The 22993-nt window shown below is 39.2% G+C and overlaps 2 protein-coding genes across 4 annotated transcripts in view; both read right to left on the reverse strand.

Annotated features, from left to right (window-relative positions):
- The window catches only part of TTC17 (tetratricopeptide repeat domain 17), a 159105-nt gene that overhangs the window by 15879 nt on the left and 120233 nt on the right, over positions 1-22993 (reverse strand). The window lies entirely within an intron of this gene.
- LOC117080350 (peptidyl-prolyl cis-trans isomerase A-like) lies at positions 16630-21060 on the reverse strand. Its single transcript, XM_033205337.1, has one exon. The coding sequence runs from the start codon at positions 18926-18928 to the stop codon at positions 18437-18439; it is 492 nt and encodes a 163-aa protein (XP_033061228.1). The 5' UTR covers positions 18929-21060; the 3' UTR covers positions 16630-18436.

Consider the following 22993-nt stretch of genomic DNA (forward strand, 5'->3'; position numbering starts at 1 on the left):
GGCGGGCGTCTGTAGTCCCAGCTACTCGGGAGGCTGAGGCAGGAGAATGGCGTAAACCCGGGAGGCGGAGCTTGCAGTGAGCTGAGATCCGGCCACTGCACTCCAGCCTGGGCGACAGAGCGAGACTCCGTCTCAAAAAAAAAAAAAAAAAGAAGTGAAAATGATTCTTTAATATTATCAAGTATTCAGTTGGTGTTCCTATGTCCCCCAAGTGTCTTACAAAAGCTTCGTTTTGCTTTTACAATTTGAATCACAATCTAAATGAGCTCCATACATTGTAATTGGCTGGTTTCTCCTTAAATCTGTTGTGATCTCTGGAGTCCATCTTCATTATTTTTTTATTTACAAATTTATTTTTGTAGAAGAAATATGGTTATCTGTCCTGTAGGTTTCCAGCATTAGACTCTGCTACTGCATCCTCATGGTATCATTTAACATGCTCCTTTGTTCCCTGTTATTTCTTGTAAATTGTAATTAGAGAAGTGACTGGTTTAGATTTAACTTTTGGGGGAAGAGTAGGGACAAAACTATTTTATAGGTAGTGATGTGTACTTCTAATGACACGTACTTACTGTCTGGGTGTCTCTATTTGAGATGTTAGTAGCCAGTGATGATCACTGCCGAAATTCATTAAGGGTTACAAAACTGTAATATTCTAATGTTATCACTTTCAGTTTATTAATTGGAATATTCCTAGAGAGACTTTTCCTCATCAGTTACCCCCTCAAAAAAAAACTAATTTAGAAAAGGAAGGATACATGCTTTTTACTTTTAATTATATCTACATTGAAAAAAAAAAACTATACCCATTTGATATGGTTTGGCTGTGTCCCCACCCACATCTCAACTTGAATTGTATTTCCCAGAATTCCCATGTGTTGTAGGAAGGATCCAGGAGGAAGCAACTGAATCATGGGGGCTGGTCTTTCCCGTGCTATTCTTGTGATAGTGAGTAAGTCTCATGAGATCTGATGGGTTTATCAGGGGTTTCCGCGTTTGCTTCTTCCTCATTTTTCTCTTGCCACCACCTTGTAAGAAGTGTCTTTTGCCTCCTGCCATGATTCTGAGGCCTCCCCAGCCATGTGGAACTGTAAGACCAATTAAACTTCTTTTTGTCCCCGGTTTCGGGTATGTCTTTATCAGTAGCATGAAAACAAGATAATACAGTAAATTGGTACCAGTAGAGTGGGGCACTGCTGAAAAGATACCTGAACATGTGGAAGCGACTTTCAAACTGGGTAACAGGCAGATTTTAGAACAGTTTGAAGGGCTCAGAAGAAGACAGGAAAACGTGGGAAAGTTTGGAACTTCCTAGAGACTTGTGGTGTAGCTTTGCCGAAAATGCTGATAGCAATAAGGACAGTAAAATTCAGGCTGAGGTGGTCTCAGATGCAGATGAGGAACTTGTTGGGAACTGGAGCAAAGGTGACTCTTATGTTTTAGAAAAGAGACTGGTGGTATTTTACCCCTGCCTAGAGATTTGTGGAACTTTGAACTTGAGAGAGGTGGTTTAGGATATCCGGCGGAAGAAATTTCTAAGCAGCAAAGCATTCAAGAGGTGACTTGGGTGCTGTTAAACGCATTCAGTTTTATAAGGGAAACAGAACATAAAAGTTTAGAAAATTTGCAGCCTGAGTATGCGATAGAAAATAAAAACCCATTTTCTGGGGAGAAATTCAAGCCAGCTGCAGAAATCTACATAAGTAGCAAGTAGCCTAATGTTAATCCCTGAGACCATGGGGAAGATGTCTCCAGGCAGTGTCAGGGAACTTCACGGCAGCCCCTCCCATCACAGGCCCAGAGGCCCAGGAGGAAAAAGTGGTTTTGTGGTCTGGATCCAGGGTCCCCGTGCTGTGTGCAGCCTAGGGACTTGGTGCCTTCTGTCCCAGCCACACCAGCCGTGGCTGAAAGGGGGCTGACATATAGCTTGGGCTGTGGCTTCAGAGGGTGGAAGCCCCAAGCCTTGGCGGCTTCCATGTGGTGTTGAGCCTGCAGGTGCACAGAAGTCAAGAATTGAAGTTTGGGAACCCTCACCTAGATTTCAGAAGATGTATGGAAAGTCCAATTAAACCTCTTTTTGCTCCCGGTTTCAGGTATGTCTTTATCAGCAGCAAGAAAATGAATTAATACACCATGCATTCTCCAAGGTACAATTATCATTGCAAATTCAGTAGTTTAATTGTATGTGATGCATTTCATTCACTGCAGTTATTATCCTCCTGTTTCTCAACCTGTCTTATGTTTGGCCAACGGGAGCTTATTCAAGTTCATTCCAAATTCTTTTGATACAACTTTTATTGTCATTGCCAGCTTCCTTGCTTTCCCAGACTTGGTAGAAGCTTTTTCTCCAAAGAATACTGGCTCAAATACATGGTAGAAGCTATTTCTCCAAGGAATACTGGTTCACCTAGATTGTGACCTTTAGGTACCATTTTCCACTAAAATGGAAGCTAAAGTCCACAATCTAGAGACTAAAGGTGCTTATTAATACTGGACCTGTCATTACCTCTAGTTTTTTCAGCAAATAAAGCTAGGCCGTTTGTATTTTAAAAATGATAAACACATCAGAATTTGTACCAATATTCCCAATTGAGGACCACAGGTGCTAACATCATCATTCTCACATCTGTATCTCCTTTCATCACTACCGAAAATTCCAGTTCTCAACACCAAAAAAGAACTCATTCATTTCATAATACATACACTTAGAATCTCAGAAGAATACCACCAATATCATTAACAACATTATTGAAAATAGTACAGGTTGAGTATACATAATCTGGAAATCCCAAATTTGATATGCTCCAAAATCTGAAACCTTTTGAGCCCCAACATGATAACCGTAATGCTCATTGGAACATTTTGGACTTTCACATTTGGAATGCTCAAGCAGAATAATGCAAATATTCAAACATCCAAAAATATCTGAAATTGAGGCTGGGTGTGGTGGCTCACACCTGTAATCCCAGCACTTTTGGAAGCAGAGGTGGGTGGACTGCTTGAGTCCAGGAGTCTGGTCAACATAGGAAAGACCTTGTCTCTATTAAAAACATTTTAAAAATTAGCCAGGCATGGTGGCACATACCTATAGTCCCAGCTGCGTGGGAGGCTGAGGAGGAGGAACTGCTTGAATCTGGGAGTGGCGGCTGTAGTGAGTGATGATCACTCACACCTTTAGCCTGGGCGACTGGTTTCCTTATAAAACTGAATGCCTTTAACAGCACCCACGACACCTCTTGAATGCTTTGCTGCTTAGAAATTTCTTCCACCGGGGCGGAGCAAGATGGCCGAATAGGAGCAGCTCCAGTCTCCAACTCCCAGCGCGAGCGACACAGAAGACCGGTGATTTCTGCGTTTTCAACTGAGGTACTGGGGTCATCTCGCTAGGGAGTGCCGGACAATCGGTGCTGGTCAGCTGCTGCAGCCTGACCAGCGTGAGCTGAAGCAGGGCGAGGCATCGCCTCACCTGGAAGCGCAAGGGGGAAGGAATCCCTTTTTCCTAGCCAGGGGAACTGAGACACACAACACCTGGAAAATCGGGTAACTCCCACCCCAATACTGCGCTTTAAGGAAACAGGCACACCAGGAGAATATATCCCACACCTGGCCGGGAGGGTCCCACGCCCACGGAGCCTCCCTCACTGCTAACACAGCCGTCTGCGGCGATCTATCCGCAAGGCAGCAGCGAGGCTGGGGGAGGGGCGCCCGCCATTGCTGAGGCTTAAGTAGGTAAACAAAGCCGCTGGGAAGCTCGAACTGGGTGGAGCTCACAGCAGCTCAAGGAAGCCTGCCTGTCTCTGTAGACTCTACCTCTGCGGACAGCGCACAGCTGCAGCCCATTAGGGAAAGAGCGGGGGCGGTGCAGACGCGAACGACTCTGTCTGACAGCTTTGGGGAGAGCCGTGGATCTCCTAACGCGGAGGTTGAGATCGAGAACGACAGACTGCCTGCTCAGGTGGGTCCCTGACCCCTGAGTAGCCTAGCTGGGAGACATCCCCCACTAGGGGCAGTCTGACACCCCACACCTCACAGGGTGGCGTCACCCCTGAGAGGAACTTCCAAAGAAAGAATCAGACAGGTACACTCGCTGTTCAGCAATATTCTATCTTCGGCAACCTCTGCTGCTGATACCCAGGCAAACAGGGTCTGGAGTGGACCTCAAGCAATCTCCACAGACCAACAGACAGTCCTTCTGACTGTCAGACGGAAAACTATCAAACAGGAAGGACACCTATACCAAAACCCATCAGTACGTCACCATCATCAAAGTCCAGAGACAGATAAAACCACAAAGATGGGGAAGAAGCAGGGCAGAAAAGCTGGAAATTCAAAAAATAAGAGCGCATCTCCCCCTGCAAAGGAGCGCAGCCCATCGCCAGCAACGGATCAAAGCTGGTCAGAGAATGACTTTGACGAGATGAGAGAAGAAGGCTTCACTCCATCAAACTCTCAGAGCTAAAGGAGGATTACGTACCCAGCGCAAAGAAACTAAAAATCTTGAAAAAAAAGTGGAAGAATTGACAGCTAGATAATTAATGCAGAGAAGATCATAAACGAAATGACAGAGATGAAAACCATGACACGAGAAATACGTGACAAATGCACAAGCTTCAGTAACCGACTCGATCAACTGGAAGAAAGAGTATCAGCGATTGAGGATCAAATGAATGAAATGAAGCGAGAAGAGAAACCAAAAGAAAAAAGAAGAAAAAGAAATGAACAAAGCCTGCAAGAAGTATGGGATTATGTAAAGAAAAATCTACGTCTGATTGGGGTGCCTGAAAGTGAGGGGGAAAATGGAACCAGTTGGAAAACACTCTTCAGGATATCATCCAGGAGAACTTCCCCAACCTAGTAGGGCAGGCCAACATTCAAATTCAGGAAATACAGAGAACGCCACAAAGATACTCCTCCAGAAGAGCAACTCCAAGACACATAATTGCCAGATTCACCAAAGTTGAAATGAAGGAAAAAATCTTAAGGGCAGCCAGAGAGAAAGGTCGGGTTACCCACAAAGGGAAGCCCATCAGAATAACAGCAGACCTCTCGGCAGAAACTCTACAAGCCAGAAGAGAGGGGGGCCAATATTCAACGTTCTTAAAGAAAAGAATTTTCAACCCAGATTTCATATCCAGCCAAACTAAGCTTCATCAGTGAAGGAGAAATAAAATCCTTTACAGATAAGCAAATGCTTAGAGATTTTGTCACCACCAGGCCTGCCTTACAAGAGACCCTGAAGGAAGCCCTAAACATGGAAAGGAACAAGCGGTACCAGCCATTGCAAAAACATGCCAAAATGTAAAGACCATCGAGGCTAGGAAGAAACTGCATCAACTAATGAGCAAAAAACCAGTTAATATCATAATGACAGGATCAAGTTCACACATAACAATATTAACCTTAAATGTCAATGGACTAAATGCTCCAATTAAAAGACACAGACTGGCAAACTGGATAAAGAGTCAAGACCCATCAGTCTGCTGTATTCAGGAGACCCATCTCACATGCAGAGACATACATAGGCTCAAAATAAAGGGATGGAGGAAGATCTACCAAGCAAATGGAGAACAAAAAAAAGCAGGGATTGCAATCCTAGTCTCTGATAAAACAGACTTTAAACCATCAAAGATCAAAAGAGAAAGAAGGCCATTACATCATGGTAAAGGGATCAATTCAACAGGAAGAACTAACTCTCCTAAATATATATGCACCCAATACAGGAGCACCCAGATTCATAAAGCAAGTCCTTAGAGACCTACAAGAGACTTAGACTCCCATACAATAATAATGGGAGACTTCAACACTCCACTGTCAACATTAGACAGATCAACGAGACAGAAAGTTAACAAGGATATCCAGGAATTGAACTCATCTCTGCACCAAGCGGACCTAATAGACATCTATAGAACTCTCCACCCCAAATCAACAGAATATACATTCTTCTCAGCACCACATCGCACTTATTCCAAAATTGACCACATAATTGGAAGTAAAGCACTCCTCAGCAAATGTACAAGAACAGAATTATAACAAACTGTCTCTCAGACCACAGTGCAATCAAACTAGAACTCAGGACTAAGAAACTCAATCCAAACCGCTCAACTACATGGAAACTGAACAACCTGCTCCTGAATGACTACTGGGTACATAACGAAATGAAAGCAGAAATAAAGATGTTCTTTGAAACCAATGAGAACAAAGATACAACATACCAGAATCTCTGGGACACATTTAAAGCAGTGTGTAGAGGGAAATTTATAGCACTAAATGCCCACAAGACAAAGCAGGAGAGATCTAAAATTGACACTCTAACATCACAATTAAAAGAACTAGAGAGGCAAGAGCAAACACATTCAAAAGCTAGCAGAAGGCAAGAAATAACTAAGATCAGAGCAGAACTGAAGGAGATAGAGACACAAAAAACCCTCCAAAAAATCCATGAATCCAGGGGTGGTTTTTTGAAAAGATCAACAAAATTGACAGACCGCTAGCTAGACTAATAAAGAAGAAAAGAGAGAGGAATCAAATAGACGCAATAAAAAATGATAAAGGGTATACCCACCGACCCCACAGAAATACAAACTACCATCAGAGAATACTATAAACACCTCTACGCAAATCAACTAGAAAATCTAGAAGAAATGGATAATTTCTTGGACACTTACACTCTCCCAAGACTGAACCAGGAAGAAGTTGAATCCCTGAATAGACCAATAGCAGGCTCTGAAATTGAGGCAACAATTAATAGCCTACCCACCAAAAAAAGTCCAGGACCAGATGGATTCACAGCTGAATTCTACCAGAGGTACAAGGTGGAGCTGGTACCATTCCTTCTGAAACTATTTCAATCAATAGAAAAAGAGGGAATCCTCCCTAACTCTTTTATGAGGCCAACATCATCCTGATACCAAAGCCTGGCAGAGACACAACAAAAAGAGAGAATTTTAGACCAATATCCCTGATGAACATCGATGCAAAAATCCTCAATAAAATACTGGCAAACCGGATTCAGCAGCACATCAAAAAGCTTATCCACCATGATCAAGTGGGCTTCATCCCTGGGATGCAAGGCTGGTTCAACATTCGCAAATCAATAAACGTAATCCAGCATATAAACAGAACCAAAGACAAGAACCACATGATTATCTCAATAGATGCAGAAAAGGCTTTTGACAAAATTCAACAGCCCTTTATGCTAAAAACGCTCAATAAATTTGGTATTGATGGAACGTACCTCAAAATAATAAGAGCTATTTATGACAAACCCACAGCTAATATCATACTGAATGGGCAAAAACTGGAAAAATTCCCTTTGAAAACTGGCACAAGACAGGGATGCCCTCTCTCACCACTCCTATTCAACATAGTGTTGGAAGTTCTGGCTAGGGCAATCAGGCAAGAGAAAGAAATCAAGGGTATCCAGTTAGGAAAGAAGAAGTCAAATTGTCCCTGTTTGCAGATGACATGATTGTATATTTAGAAAACCCCATTGTCTCAGCCCAAAATCTGCTTAAGCTGATAAGCAACTTCAGCAAAGTCTCAGGATACAAAATGAATGTGCAAAAATCACAAGCATTCTTATACACCAGTAACAGACAAGCAGAGAGCCAAATCAGGAATCAACTTCCATTCACAATTGCTGCAAAGAGAATCAAATACCTAGGAATCCAGCTTACAAGGGATGTAAAGGACCTCTTCAAGGAGAACTACAAAACACTGCTCAGTGAAATCAAAGAGGACACAAACAAATGGAAGAACATACCATGCTCATGGATAGGAAGAATCAATATCGTGAAAATGGCCATACTGCCCAAGGTGATTTATAGATTCAATGCCATCCCCATCAAGCTACCAATGACTTTCTTCACAGAATTGGAAAAAACGGCTTTAAAGTTCATATGGAACCAAAAAGAGCCCGCATTGCCAAGACAATCCTAAGTCAAAAGGACAAAGCCGGAGGCGTCACGCTACCTGACTTCAAACTATACTACAAGGCTACAGTAACCAAAACAGCATGGTACTGGTACCACAACAGAGATATAGACCAATGGAACAGAACAGAGTCCTCAGAAATAATACCACACATCTACAGCCATCTGATCTTTGACAAACCTGACAAAAACAAGAAATGGGGAAAGGATTCCCTATTTAATAAATGGTGCTGGGAAAATTGGCTAGCCATAAGTAGAAAGCTGAAACTGGATCCTTTCCTTACCCCTTATACGAAAATTAATTCAAGATGGATTAGAGACTTAAATGTTAGACCTAATACCAAAAAACCCTAGAAGAAAATCTAGGTAGTACCATTCAGGACATAGGCATGGGCAAGGACTTCATGTCTAAAACACCAAAAGCAACGGCAGCAAAAGCAAAAATGACATGGGATCTAATTAAACTAAAGAGCTTTTGCACAGCCAAAGAAACTACCATCAGAGTGAACAGGCAACCTACAGAATGGGAAAAAATTTTTGCAACCTACTCATCTGACAAAGGGCTAATATCCAGAATCTACAAGAACTCAAAAATATACAAGAAAAAAGCAAACAACCCCATCAAAAAGTGGGGAAAGGATATGAACAGACATTTCTCAAAAGAAGACATCCATACAGCCAACAGACACATGAAAAATGCTCATCATCACTGGCCATCAGAGAAATGCAAATCAAAACCACAATGAGATACCATCTCACACCAGTTAGAATGGCAATCATAAGAAGTCAGGAAACAACAGGTGTTGGAGAGGATGTGGAGAAATAGGAACACTTTTACACTGTTGGTGGGATTGTAAACTAGTTCAACCATTATGGAAAACAGTATGGCGATTCCTCAAGGATCTAGAACTAGATGTACCATATGACCCAGCCATCCCACTACTGGGTATATACCCAAAGGATTATAAATTACTCTACTACAAAGACACATGCACACGTTGTTTATTGCGGCACTATTCACAATAGCAAAGACTTGGAATCAACCCAAATGTCCATCTGTGACAGACTGGATTAAGAAAATGTGGCACATATACACCATGGAATACTATGCAGCCATCAAAAGGATGAGTTTGCGTCCTTTGTAGGGACATGGATGCAGCTGGAAACCATCATTCTTAGCAAACTATCACAAGAAGAGAAAACCAAACACCGCATGTTCTCACTCATAGGTGGGAACTGAACAATGAGATCACTTGGACTCGGGAAGGGGAACATCACACACTGGGGCCTATCATGGGGAGGGGGGAGGAGGGAGGGATTGCATTGGGGAGTTATACATGATATAAACGTCATGCACATGTACCCTAGAACTTAAAGTATAATAATAAAAAAAAAAAAAAAAAAAAACACATGAAAAAAAAAAAAAAATTTGAGTTACAAAAGCCATGAATTTTCCAACCAAACATCTTCCCTGACAAATATTATTTGAAATTAGATTATAGCTATGTGCCTTCTTTTTCCACTCCTCAGTGGCAGTTAGTGGCAGAAAACAGATGATCAAAGCAGAGTAGGATCTAGAATTTACACATATTAGCATAGATTATTTTAATTGAATACAAGTCCAGAAATTACGTATAATGGTTTCTAAATCAATATGGTTTAAAATTAATGAAGTACTTATATTAGGTTGGTGCAATTACCAAAAACCACAATTAATTTTGCACCAACCTCATAGTAAGAAGTTAATTCATTAGATTAAGATCACACCTATTCAGATAACCATAACCATCTAGCAGCTTCAATTGCAATATTTCTTTTATCTCTCCTAAGATACAGAGAGCAAAATCATTATTTTATTGGATTACTTTATTTTTTTAATTTTTAAAGACAATATGTGATTATTTGTACAATGCTAGAGCTCTGAGTAGTGATAAATGCTATATAAACAATTGTTGTTATATTTAAAATCATGCTTCCCTCAGTTTTTGGACAGCCAGTGGTTGCTTAATAAATAAGTAATGTGCTGTGTATACACAGAAAATAAAAATTTAAATACTTAAAAAAAAAAAAAAAGCACAGAAAAGAAAAAAAAAAAAAAAAAAAAAAAAAAAGAAATTTCTTCCACCAGATACCCTAAATCATCTCTCTTAAGTTAAAAAAAAAATCTGAAATTAAAAACACTTCTGGTCCCAAGCCTCTTGGATAAAGGATAATCAATCTGTAGAAGGTTTTCTTTGGTTCTTAGGGTAAATCTCATTAGGGATGTATAGTCAAATACAGTTGACCCTTGAACAACACAGGTTTGAACTGTGCAGGTTCACTTATACATGGACTTTTTCAAAAAAAAGTTACACCAAGCGTGCTTGCCTCCCCTTCCATCTCCTTCACGTCTTGTGCCTCTAATACCCCAGAAACAGCAAGACCAAACCCTCCTCTTCCCTTCCTACTCCTCAGCCTACTTAACACGAAGATGGTGAGAATGAAGACCTTCAAGATGATCCACTTCCACTTAATGAATAGTAAATATATTTTCTCTTCCTTATGATTTTCTTAATTTTATTTTCTATAGATTATAAGAATACAATATAAAATACATATATAAAATACGTATTAAACGACTTTTATGTTATCATAAGGCTGTCAGTCAATAGTGGGCTATTAGTTAAGTTTTTGAGGAGTCAAAAGTTATATGTGGATTTTAAACTGTGTAGGGAGTTGGCACCCCTAACTTCCATGTTGTTCAAGGGTCAACTGTAATTGTGTTTTAAAGTCACTTGGAATAATTCCTCTTGATAATTCCCCTTGGTATGGGGTTATACTACCAACTGAATACATGGGCTCATTTAATTTTAAGTAGAAACTGCTCTATTAAAAATTTTCTGTAATTGTGCAAAATATTTACTTAGTTTCAAAGTCAAACTGAAAAAAATAAGGTAGATTCAAGGAACCTAGCTTCATTCCTTGTCCCCTCTACCCTATTTTCTTTCCTCTATGGAAAACCATTTAAAAATATTTTTAAGATTTAGTCTTCCATTTTAAAATATCTTTTTCTCTACATATATTCACTCTTCCCTTGCCATTTTTTAAAAAAGCTAAATAGTATCCGAAGATATTATTTTTTTCCACTTTTTCTCCTCCACTTGATATCCTGGAGATTTTATTTCATTGAAATGGTCCTTGTTCTTTCTGACAGCTGTAGAAGCCTCCACTGTGTGGAAGCCTCCACTGTGTGGATGTTCACACATAATGTACATCCATGGGGAACTTTTCATTTAATCACTCCACTACTGCTGGGCATCTGGGTTGTTCCAATTTGCTACAATTCAGGTTACAATAAACAGCCTCATTCATAAGTAGTTTTGTTTTAATGTTTTTGCCAATGTATTTTTGGAACAGTTACTAAAAGCAGAATTGCTGGCTAAAATGGTAAATGAATGTATAATTTTGCTAGATATAGTCAATTTCTTCCCTGTAATATCATCCATTTCATTTTTTTTTTTTTTTTTTTTTTTGAGACAAGAGTCTCATTCTGTCGCCCAGGCTGAAGTGCAGTGGTGCAATATTGGCTCACTGAAACCTCCGCCTCCCGGTTCAAGTGATTCTCCTGCCTCAGCCTCTCAAGTAGCTGGGATTACAGGTGCCCACCACCACACCTGGCAAATTATTTTTTTTTTATTTTTAGTGAAGACAGGGTTTCACCATATTAGCAAGGCTGGTTTTGAACTCCTGACCTCAAGTGATCGGCCTGCCTCGGCCTCCCAAAGTGCTAAGATTACCGGCGTGAGCTGCCGCACCTGGCCCATTTCACACTTTCATTAGCAATGTATGGCAGTGTGTTTCCCCACAGTCTAAGAGGTTTTGTCTTATCAAACTTCTGAATTTTTTCCAGTGTGATGGGTGAAAAATATCTCAATGTAGTGTGGTTTTGATTTGTTCTTTTTCCAGCTTTTTGAGATAGAAGCATAGATCACTGACTTTCATCTCTTCTCCTCTTTCTGTTTTAAACTAATATATCAATTTAGGATATAAACTTTCCTCAAGTATTGCTCTAACTGCATCCCACATGTGCTGATATACCATATCTTTTATACTGTATCATACATTTCAAAATATTTTCTAATTCCCTTTGTGTTTTCACTGACCCATGGATTATTTAGAGGTGTACTGCTTAATGTTACCAAAATAGCTAAAGATTTTTTTTTTCTTTTTTTTTTTTTAGATGGAGTCTCACTCTGTTGCTCAAGCTGGAGTGCAGTGGAGCGATCACAGCTCACTGCAACCTCTGCTTCCCAGGTTCAAGCGATTCTCCTGCCTCAGCCTCCCAAATAGCTGCGATTACAGGCAAACACCACTACACCTAGCTAATTTTTGTATTTTTAGTAGAGAAGGGGTTTCACCATGTTGGTCAGGCTAGTCTTGATCTCCTGACCTCAGGTGATCCACAGGCCTTGGCCTCCCAAAGTGCTGGGATTACAGGCGTGAGCCACCGCGCCTGGCCTGGAGATTTTCTATCTATTCTTTTGTTTCTGATCTTTTTTTTTTTAGCTTAATTCCACTGTGGTCAGAAAACATACTGTAAATGTTTTAAATGTGTTAAAATTTAACTGAGGCTTAATTTATGACTCAGGTTATGATCAAGATGGTAAATGATACGCCTTTTTAAAAATGAGTAGTTTGTCATAGTTGAAATCAACTTACAGAAATGTCAGTTAGGTCAAGTTTGTGTTTTAGTAAGATGATTTATATTTTTACTGATTTTTTGTCTGCTTAATTCTATTACCTATTGAGAGGTATGCTCAATTCCACTAAGACTGCAGAGTCATGTTTAATACTTGTTATATAACTTAAAATTATGCTATTAGTTACATATAAATTTACAATTTTCTATATCCCTAGTGGACTAATCATTTTATCATTATGAAATGTCTGTCTTTAACCGTAGTAATGCTTCTTACCTTAAATTCCACATTGTCTGATATTAGTATAGCTACACCAACTTTGTTTTTACTAGTATTTGCATGATATATCTCTTTTCTTTTCTGAAACAGGGCCTCACTTTGACACCCAGGCTGGAGGGAAATGGTACAATCATAGCTCACTGCAGCCTCAAACTCCTAGGCTCAGGATTCTCCTGCCTCAGCCTCTGGAGTAGGTATGCTACTATGCTTGGCTAGGTTTGTTTGTTTGTTTTTTTTAGTAGAGATGGTCTCACTGTGTTGTTCAGGCTGGTCCCAAACTCCTGGTCTCAAGCAATCCTCCTGTCTTGGCTTCCCAAAATGCTGGGATTATAGGCATGATCCACTGTGCCTGGCTGATATATCTTTTTAAAATTTGTTTAATTTCAACTGTTGCATATTTATATTAAAAAGCACATAATTTGGTTCATATCTAAAAACCCAGTTGATAATGTCAGTACTCTACGTGGAGTACTTAGTCCTTTTATATTTATTCTAATCACTGATATATTAGGTTTATCTGTCATTTTACTATTTGCCTTCTGTTTCACACATTCCTTTTGTCCTCCTTTGTCTCTTTTTAAAAATTAATCAAATGTTTATTCCTTTCCCTTTAATTATACACGTTTTGCTATTCTTTAAGTGGTTAGCCTAAAGATTGCAACTTGCGTCTTCAACCTATTACACACTGAAAATATGTATTATTACTTTAATTTCATTACTTTCTCGATAATGCTAAAACCTAGCACTTTATCCATGAATACTCATGGGAAGTTGATCTCATGTTAACCTTTTGGCTATGTTCCCTGGGAAATCTTCCCCTTGTGGAAAGGGATGAAAGCTGGAGACAAACTTATGCTGAGAAGCGGTCCACTCCTCTCCACTGTCCATAAAATGGACTTGACCAGAAACCAAGCTGCAGCTGGGCTGGTTGGCAAGAATGATTTTGCCTTGGTGCAGCTGATGCATTAGGCCAAACTAAGCATTGATGACTGCCTGGGGGCGGGAAGGAGACAAGCACAGGACTTGAGAGTTTATGTCTGTGACTGGGTCTGTGATAGGACAAAGCGGGTGGAGCAGCCAGCTGGCTCTGACCAAGCTGAGTTGCCTGCTCATCCAATGAGCACGGAGTAATGTCTACGAGCCTCTACCTGAGGCAGCGGGGGACAAAAGTAGGGGAATTACTCTGCAGTAGCCCACACGATTACATAGGACTATGTGGTAACCTGGCATACAAGCTGGCGCAGTGGCAATGGCAGCAGCTTGGTGCAAGTCTAGGGCCACTGGTGGAGCCCTCTGAGCTGCAGCCTGAGTCGCGTCCTGAAGGTTCTGATAGCGTAGATGGATCAGATGGATTTAACCCTAAAATAGAGTCTGGTCAATGCCATCTGCTGACAGTTAGTGACAATTAATGTCAATGTGAACTCAAAAACTCCCTAAAGAGACAATTAAGAGATGGGCTTTTGAAGCAATAATAAATAATGACTAGTATTTTAAAGGTTGACGCTAAGAGAACATACCTTTTGCGAACAGTAAACAGGAAAGGGGCACTTTTACTTTGTTATCACTGCCATTGAATAAGGCATTGGTTTCAACTGTGGTCCTTGGGTCAGCAGTATCACCTGGGAATTTATCAGATATGTAAATTCTCAAGCCTCGCCCTAGAGCTACTGAGCTAGGAAGTAAGTCATAGGGCACCAACAATCTGTGTTTTAACAAGGCCTCCAGGTAATTCTTATCTACCCTAAAGTTTTAACTCAAGGTCCTGGAAGTCAGTCCATGAGCCTAAAATGGAAAACAATGTTGGATTAAACTTTTAGCTTTATTTCACTAAATATCTAATATCTGTTACAGGTAACATATGGTAAAAAATAACACTGGTTGGTAAACCTATCTGGACTGAGATGATTGTGAATAAACTACAAATTTTCAAATTACAAAGCTGAAGAAAAGCCACAGCTTTGAGCTTCTGAGTGTCAAGGGTTCTTGTAGCCAAGCCATGTCCCTCTCCAGGACTCTATGCTCATGGGGCTATTATAAAAGATATTGATTCTTTTTTTGGAACTTAGGGTATCTAAGCTAGGGTAGTTCCCACAATTAATACTTTGATGTGTTCCCTTCTACCTGAACTGACACTTGGCAGAAAATGCGGGTGGGCAGAGAATGGTCCCTGGACTAAGGTGCGAGCTATGTGAGGCGGCTCACTCTGGAGGTGTACCTGATGCTGCTGCAGTGGCATGAATGTGAAATGTCTAACTGGTCCTAGGACTATCTAATGTGGTCTGTACAGTTCCCTTCTGCCTTTTATTGTTTTATTATTATTGTTATTTCATTTTTATTTCAGTTCCCATCTGCCTTTTATTGTTTTATTATTGTTCTTACACATTTTTACTTTGGAAGATGTTACTGTCCTCGTTTTGTAGAGCCATTCTCATTTCTGTCTCCTCGAACATTTACCCATTCTGTGGCTTTGTGCTCTTTCCTATACTTCTGAGCCTCCATGTGGGATAGTTTTCCTTCTGCCTAAAAAAACCCTTTAGTGAGTTTCTAGTACAATCTGTTGGTAACACACATCTTCCAGCTTTTAGTGGTCTAAAATCTTTATTTAACTTTCATTTTTAAGAAGTGAGGTATAACTTACATAAGCAAATGCTCAGATCCTAAGTGTAACATTCCCTTTTGACAATTAAGAAACAAAGACATAGAAATATCCGACACTCCAGAAAGTTCTTTCATGCTGTATCCAAGTCGTGTTGTAATTACTTCATGATTACCCCATGGAGTAATCACTGATCTGATGTCTATCCCTACGTTATCTTCCCCTATTCTAGAATTTCATGTAGTTAGAATCATTATGCATTTTTTTGTGACCAACTTCTTTTGTGAGAATAATATGAGATTCATCAATGTTGTGGATGTTGGTTCTTTTTTCCTGAATAGCATCCACTGTCTCAATAGAGCACTGTTTGCCTATTCTTCTATTGATGGGCACCTCACTGTTATCAGTTTTCTTGGCTGCTGTAAATATTTTTTCCCAAGTATTTTGTGGACATACGTTTTCATGCCTCTTTGATAAATTTCTAGCAACAAAATTACTGGGTCATGTATATATAACTCTTTAATAAACCGACAAACTGTTTTCCAAAATAATCATATTATGTTCTACTCCCACTAGCAACATATGAAGGTTCCAGTTGCTCCACGTCCTCTCCAACATTTGTCATTGTCAGTCTTTTTCACTGTAGCCCTTCTAGAAGGTATGAAGGGGTATTTCACTGGGATTTTACTTTTCATTTCTAGATGACTAATACATTGGGTACTTTAAAAATGTAATTACTACACATATATCGTGTTTTGTGAAATGCCTATTCACAAAACTCACCTTTAAAAAACTGTATTGTCTTTTTAAAAATTACTAAATTGTAGTTCTTTATATATTTTGAACTCAAGTCCATCAGATATATGTATTGTGAATTTTTTCTTTAAGTCTGTGTCTATTTTCTTAAGCATCTGTTGAAGATAAATTTTATTTAAATTTTTTTTTTAAGCTGGAGTGCAGTGACACAATCATGGCTCATTACATCCTCAAAGTCCTGGGCTCAAGCAATCCTCCCACCTCAGCCTCCTCTGTAGCTAGGACTACAGGCATTGCTGGTTAACTTTTAAATTTTTTGTAGAGACGGGGTCTTGCTATGTTCCCCTGGTTGGTCTTGAACTCCTGGCTTCAAGTAATCCTTCTGTCTTGGCCTCCCAAAGTGCTGGGATTGGAGGTGTGGGCCACCATGCCCAGCTGAGAAACCGTAATGAAGTCCAACTTATCAATTTTTTTTTTCTTGTATAGTTCATGTTTTCTAAGAAGTCTCTGCCTACACCAAGAACTTAAACAGAATATCTTATGTTTTGCTCTGGTAGCTTTATTGCTTTAGCTTTACTTTTTTTTTATGTCTATAATTTATCTCAAGTTGATTTTTGTGGATGATGTGAGGTATGGGTTAGGTTTTTTCTTCTATATGCATATCCATGAGTTCCAGACATATTTATTAAAGAGATTTTACTTCCTTCATTCAAATGCTCTAGTGCCCTTTGAGGAAATCATTTGACCATATTTGAGAAAATCATTTGACCATATATGTAAGGGTGTATTCTTGGCCTCTCTCTTCTGTTCCACTGTTCTATTGGTCTATCATTTTGCCAATAACACACATAATGATTACTTTATTTGCTTCATTTTTAAAGGATATTTGCAGGGTACAGAGGTCTAGGTTGGTGCTGTTTTCTTCCAGCAATTGAAATGTCACCCTGTTGTCTTCTGGTTCCACTGCTCCTGCTGAGAAGTCAGCTGTCGGTCTTGGACATTTGAAAGTGAGTTCTTTTCTCTATCTTTTGAGATTCTATTCTCTGTCTTTTGTTTTTGGCAATTTGTTATGATGTTCTAGTAAGGCTTCTTTGTATTTATATCTGTGGATCACACACTTTCTTGATTCTGTGAAATAATGTCTTTCATAATTTTTAGGAAATTCTGAGCCATTACCTCTTCAAACATTGCTCCTGCCTTGTTCTCTCTCCTCTTCTCCTGGGATTCTGTATGTTGGATATTTTTTTGGATGTGACCCACATGTCCTTTATTCCCTTATCTCCCCTCTGCCTCCACAAATTCCTTTATGTCTTTATAAATCAGTTTGGATATTTTCTAATAACCTGTTTTGACCTATCTTTCATCTTTTCTGCTGTGACTAATCATCTGGTTTACTGTTCTACTTGTTATTGAAGTGAAAACTCATAAAATTTATCTTAACCATTCTAAGTATATGGTTCAGTAGTGTTTAGTATGTTCACATCACCAACCTTCAGAACTTCTCCATTTGGGAAAACTGAAGCTCAATATCCATTAAAAAACTTTTCACAGCCCCTTCCTCCCAGTTGCTGGCAACAATCATTCTATTTTCTGTCTCTATGAATATGACCACTCTAGATACCTCACATAAGTGGAATCATTCAGTATTTGCCTTTTTGTGACTGGCTTATTTCACTTACCATAATTCCTCAAGATTCCTCCATGCTGTAGCATGCGTTGGAATTTCCTTCCTTTTTAAGGCTGTATTCATAGTATATATATCCCATATTTTGTTTATCCATTCATCTGTGGATGGGCACACAGATGGCTTCCACCTCTTGGCTACTGTGAATAGTATGGCTATGAACATGGATGTGCAAATATTTCTTTGGAATCTTGCTTTCAGTTCTTTTCGATATATATCCAGGAGTGGAACTGCTGAATCATATGGTAATTCAATGTTTAACTGAGAAAGTGTGATACTGTTTTCCATAGTGGCTGCATCTTTTTTTTTTGTTAGTTTTTATTTCATAATCATAAACTTAACTCTGTAATCCAGCTATATGTGGAGGGATATAATGAAAATGTAGAAGTCAAAGAACTGCAGTGAGAATACAAATACTATAGGATACTGTGAGCAAATGGGGTTGAACAGTGCTCTCCTGAGCTACAAAAGGAAAGGTCTGGTGGTTAAGATAAAACAGAAGTGAAATTTATTAGAGTTGTCTGCAGTTGGCAATGGCGATCTTCTTGCTTGTCTTGCCATTCCTGGACCCAAAGCATTCCATGACTTCCACAATATGCATGCCCTCTTTCACCTTGCCAAAGATCACATGTTTGCCATCCAACCACTTGGCCATGGCAGTGCAGACGAAAAACTGGGAACCATTTGTTTTGGGTCCAGCATTTGCCACGGACAAGATGCCAAGACCTGTATGCTTCACAATAAAGTTCTTATCAAATTTATCCCCATAGATGGACTTGCCTTCAATGCCATTATGGTGTGTGAAGTCATCACCCTGGCATATAAACTCTGGAATAATTCTGTGAAAGCAGGAATCTTTATAACCAAATCCTTTGTCTTTATTGTTCAGAGTGTGAAAGTTTTCTCCTGTCTTTGGAAATGTGTCTGCAAATAGCTGAAAGGAGATGTCTCCCAAGGCCTTGCTGTTGATGGTGATGTTGAAGGGCATAGTGGGGATGACCATGGCCTAGTGACAGGGGCTGTTGGGGGGCAGCAGTGTCTGCAAAGCCAGCTGCATCATTTTATATTTCCACCAACAGTGCACAGGCGTTCCAATTTCTAGATCCTTGCCAATGCTTATTAATTTTATTTTTTTTAATAGTGGCCATCCTAATTGGTGTGATGTGATATCTCGTTGTGGTTTGATTTGCATTTTCCTGATGATTTGTGGTATCGAGCATATTTGCATATGCTTGTTGGCTGTTTGCATATCATCTCTGGAGAAATGAGTATTCAAGTCCTTTGTATATTTTTTAATTGGGTTATTTTGTTTTTAAGTTGTACAAGTTGTTTATATAATTTGGATATTAACCCTTTATTAGATGTGTGACCTGCAAATATTTTCTCATAGTCTGTAGGCTGTCTTTTCACTCTATTAATTGTGTCCTCTGATGCCCAGAAGTTTTAAATTTTAATATAGTCCAATTTGTCTATTTTTACATTTGTTGCCTGTGCTTTTGTTGTCATATCCAAGAAATACATTCAATGTCTTAATGCTTTTTTCCTATGTTTTCTTCCAAGAGTTGTACAGTTTTAGGTCCTACACTTAGGTCTTTGGACCATTTTGAGTTAACTTTTGCATATGATATAAAGTAAGGGTCCAACTTCATTCTTTTGCATATGAATATACAGTTTTCCTAACACCACTTGTTGAAGAGACCATCTTTTCCCCATTGAATGGTCTTGGCATCCTTGTGAAAAATCATTTGACTATATATATGAGGGTTTATTTTTGGGCTCGCCATTGTCTAATTTGATTTTATACCCATTGACTGAGTTCTTAATTTCAGTTATTGCAATTCTCAGCTCTAGAATATCCATTTGATTCTTTTTATCTCCCACAAGTTCCAATTATCTGGGGGGAAATTTCCCTTTTATTTATTTTCTCCTGGTCTTCTATTTTCTTGAACATATTATCATTGTTATTTCAAGTGCTGGTCTTAACTCCACTGCCTGAATCATCTGTGGGCATATTTCTATTGCGTGCTCTTTCTCTTGGTTTTCAGTCCCATCTCTTGAATATCTAGTATAATTTTACTAAAGGCTTGACATTGTGTCTAAGAAGGTGTCGAGGCTCCATATGATGTTATCTTCTAAAGAGAGCATTCATACATTCTTTAGCTTGGCAAGTAGACAATAAACTTAATTCAATAGCTGACTGAATTTGGGCTGCTATGCCATTGTGTAAAGGCTACAGTTGGCAATGGTGATCTTCTTGCTGGTCTTGCCATTCCTAGACCCAAATTTCACTTACCCTTAGTTTTGTCCCTTCATAAAAGGCACAAATCTCCAGACTTTCCAAATGAAATCCCGGGATAGTCATCAAAAGCCTCTTGTCCTCAATGCTGGGTCTTGAACTCTAATACTAGCCTCCTAAAAACAGTTTTTCACAGCTTTCTACTTGGCTTTCTGGTCTCCTGTGTTTTGTAGCTTCAGAATTTGCCAATGTATTGTGAAGAGTACTAGGCTCACATCTGTCTTTCCCTTCTCAGCAGGATCTTAGCCCTTCTAGTATTCAATCTTATTTCTCTAGCCCTGCATGACTTCTAAAGGCTGTTTTTTTCTCTGCCTAGATCAGCCTCCTGTATTGTAGCAGATCATTCTCTCTTTTAAAAAAAAGCTTGCATTTCCATCTTTTTCCTCTTTATGATTCCGTTTGGCTATTTTCCATAATTTTCTGCTTTCATTTTCTCTTCTGCTGCATCTAGTCCATTTTTCTAAGATTGTTGACCTTCTTCCTTCCTTGTAAAAAACTCCTTAGAAATTAGGTTTAAAATCCCTTTATCTCTAATATAATTTGAAAATACTGTTTCTGGCTTTTCATTTTGTTCATTGTGTTTGTTTGAAATGCAAGTTTTTTTAAAAAATTAAGTTTATTCATCTTTTTCCTTAGTGTGTATGAATTTTGAGTCAATTAGGAATTTTTCCCTATATCCAAGTTACAGAGAAATTCCTATGCATTCTATTTGTCCTTGTATGAAGTCATTTTGTTACATTTATTTTAATCTCTGATCCATTTAAAATTTATCTTGGTGTGTAGTGAAGGAATGGATGTAATTTTTTTTTTTTTTTGAGACGGAGTCTCACTCTATTGCCCAGGCTGGAGTGCAGCAGCACGATTTCGGCTCACTGCAACCTCCGCCTCCCGGGTTCAAGTGATTCTTCTGCCCCACCCTCCTGAGTAACTGGGATTACAGGTGTGTACCCGCTAATTTTTTTTGTATTTTTAGTACAGACAGAGTTTCACCATGTTGGCCAGGCTGGTCTCGAACTCCTGACCTCAGGTGATCCACCTGCCTCCGCCTCCCAAAGTGCTGGGATTATAGGCGTGAGCCATCACGCCTGGTGGAATGGATACAATTTTATCTTTTCCTCTATTTAGCATTAAAACATACATTTCCTTTCACTGATGAGATGCTGCCTTTACAGTATTCAAAATTGCCATATGCAATTAGTTTTCTATTCTTTCCCATTGGTTTGTGCATTCATGCAGCAATATCAAACTACATTAATTAAAGGCTTCATGTTCATTTAATGTCTTCTAGGTTAAATCCTCCTCTTCTCCCACTGTTCTTTTTTTCAGTTTCTCTAATTATTCTTGATTGTTTCTTCTTTGAGATGAACTTAAACAATTATTAATAGCTTGCCTGGCACCAGAAAGAAACATGGCATTTTTGTTATTGCATTAAAATGACAAATTAACTTAAGAGAATTGACATTATATGATGCTGAGACTTCACATGCAAGAACATGGTTAAGTCTTTCCATTTGTTCAAGCCTAGTTTGCATTTTTCAGAAGAGTTTTAAATTTTGGAGATTTCAGAAAAACTTGCCCAAGGTATTTTCTTTTAAAATTCTCTTACAACTTCTGTTTTTTTTTTTTTAATTGTATATATGAAAAGTATTTTTTTTGTATGATAACTGTACTGATTTCTGGCTTAATCTGTTTTGGTCAATATCCATTTCCATGCTAAGTGATTTAAATCTCTGGAAATTTGTTGAGTTCTTTTTTATGGCTAAGTCATATGTTAAGTGTTCACATATGATAAACGTTCCTTCCTTGTGCATGTAAAAGAATAAATTTTGGGCTGAGCATGGTGGCTCACACCTGTAATCCCAGCACTTTGGGAGGCCGAGGCGGGAGGATCATGAGGTCAGGAGTTCGAGATCAGCCTGGCCAATATGGTGAAACCCCATCTCTACTAAAACATACAAAAATTAGCTGGGCATGGTGGTGCACACCTGTAGTCCCAGCTACTTGGGAGGCTGAGGCAGGAGAATCACTTGAACCAGGGAGGCGGAGGTTGCAGTGAGCCAAGATAGCACCACTGTACTCCAGCCTGGGCAATAGAGCGAGACTCTGCCTCAAAAAAAAAAAAAAAAAAAAAAGAATTTTGTCACTGCTGGATGCAGTGCTTATATGTCAACTAGGTCCAGTTTGCAATTGTGGTTTTTTTGGTCTGCTATAATAATAACTGCTATCAGTTATTATAATTTTATTCAAAACTACTTCGATTAGGAATATGTCTATTTATTCTGCCAGTTATGTCACCAATGCTTACCTTATATATTTTAGACTATATTCTTAGGTTCAGACTGTTTACAGAACATACCTACCTGTGAATTAAATCTATATTACTTTCCTATAGCTACTGTGACAAATTAACACATACTTCGTGGTTTAAAACAATAAAAATGTATTCTTTCACAGCTGTTAAGGCAGGAGGTCCAAAATCAGTATCATTGGGTCAAAGTCAATGTGTCAGCAGGGTTGTGCTCCCTTCAGAGGATCAAGAAAATCTGTTACTTCCCTATTCTGGTTTCTTTTGGCTGCTGGCATTCCTTTGCTTGTGGCTACATAACTCTGCCTCTATTGTCACACAACCTTCTCTTCTGGATTAACTCTCTCTCTGTCTCCTTCTTTATAAGAATACATGTGACTGGCTTAAGGACCTGGCTAATCCAGGATAAACTGGATAATCCAGGATAATCGGTCCATCTCCAGATCCTCAATTTTATCTGCAAAGTC

The sequence above is a fragment of the Trachypithecus francoisi genome, unplaced genomic scaffold (assembly GCF_009764315.1).
Source record: "Trachypithecus francoisi isolate TF-2019V2 unplaced genomic scaffold, Tfra_2.0 Lachesis_group8, whole genome shotgun sequence".
In the NCBI taxonomy this organism is placed as follows: Eukaryota; Metazoa; Chordata; class Mammalia; order Primates; family Cercopithecidae; genus Trachypithecus; species Trachypithecus francoisi.

What these genes read in the sequence shown, in the direction of transcription:
- LOC117080350 (XM_033205337.1), bottom strand. Translation starts at nt 18,928, where the DNA reads ATGGTCATCCCCACTATGCCCTTCAACATCACCATCAACAGCAAGGCC.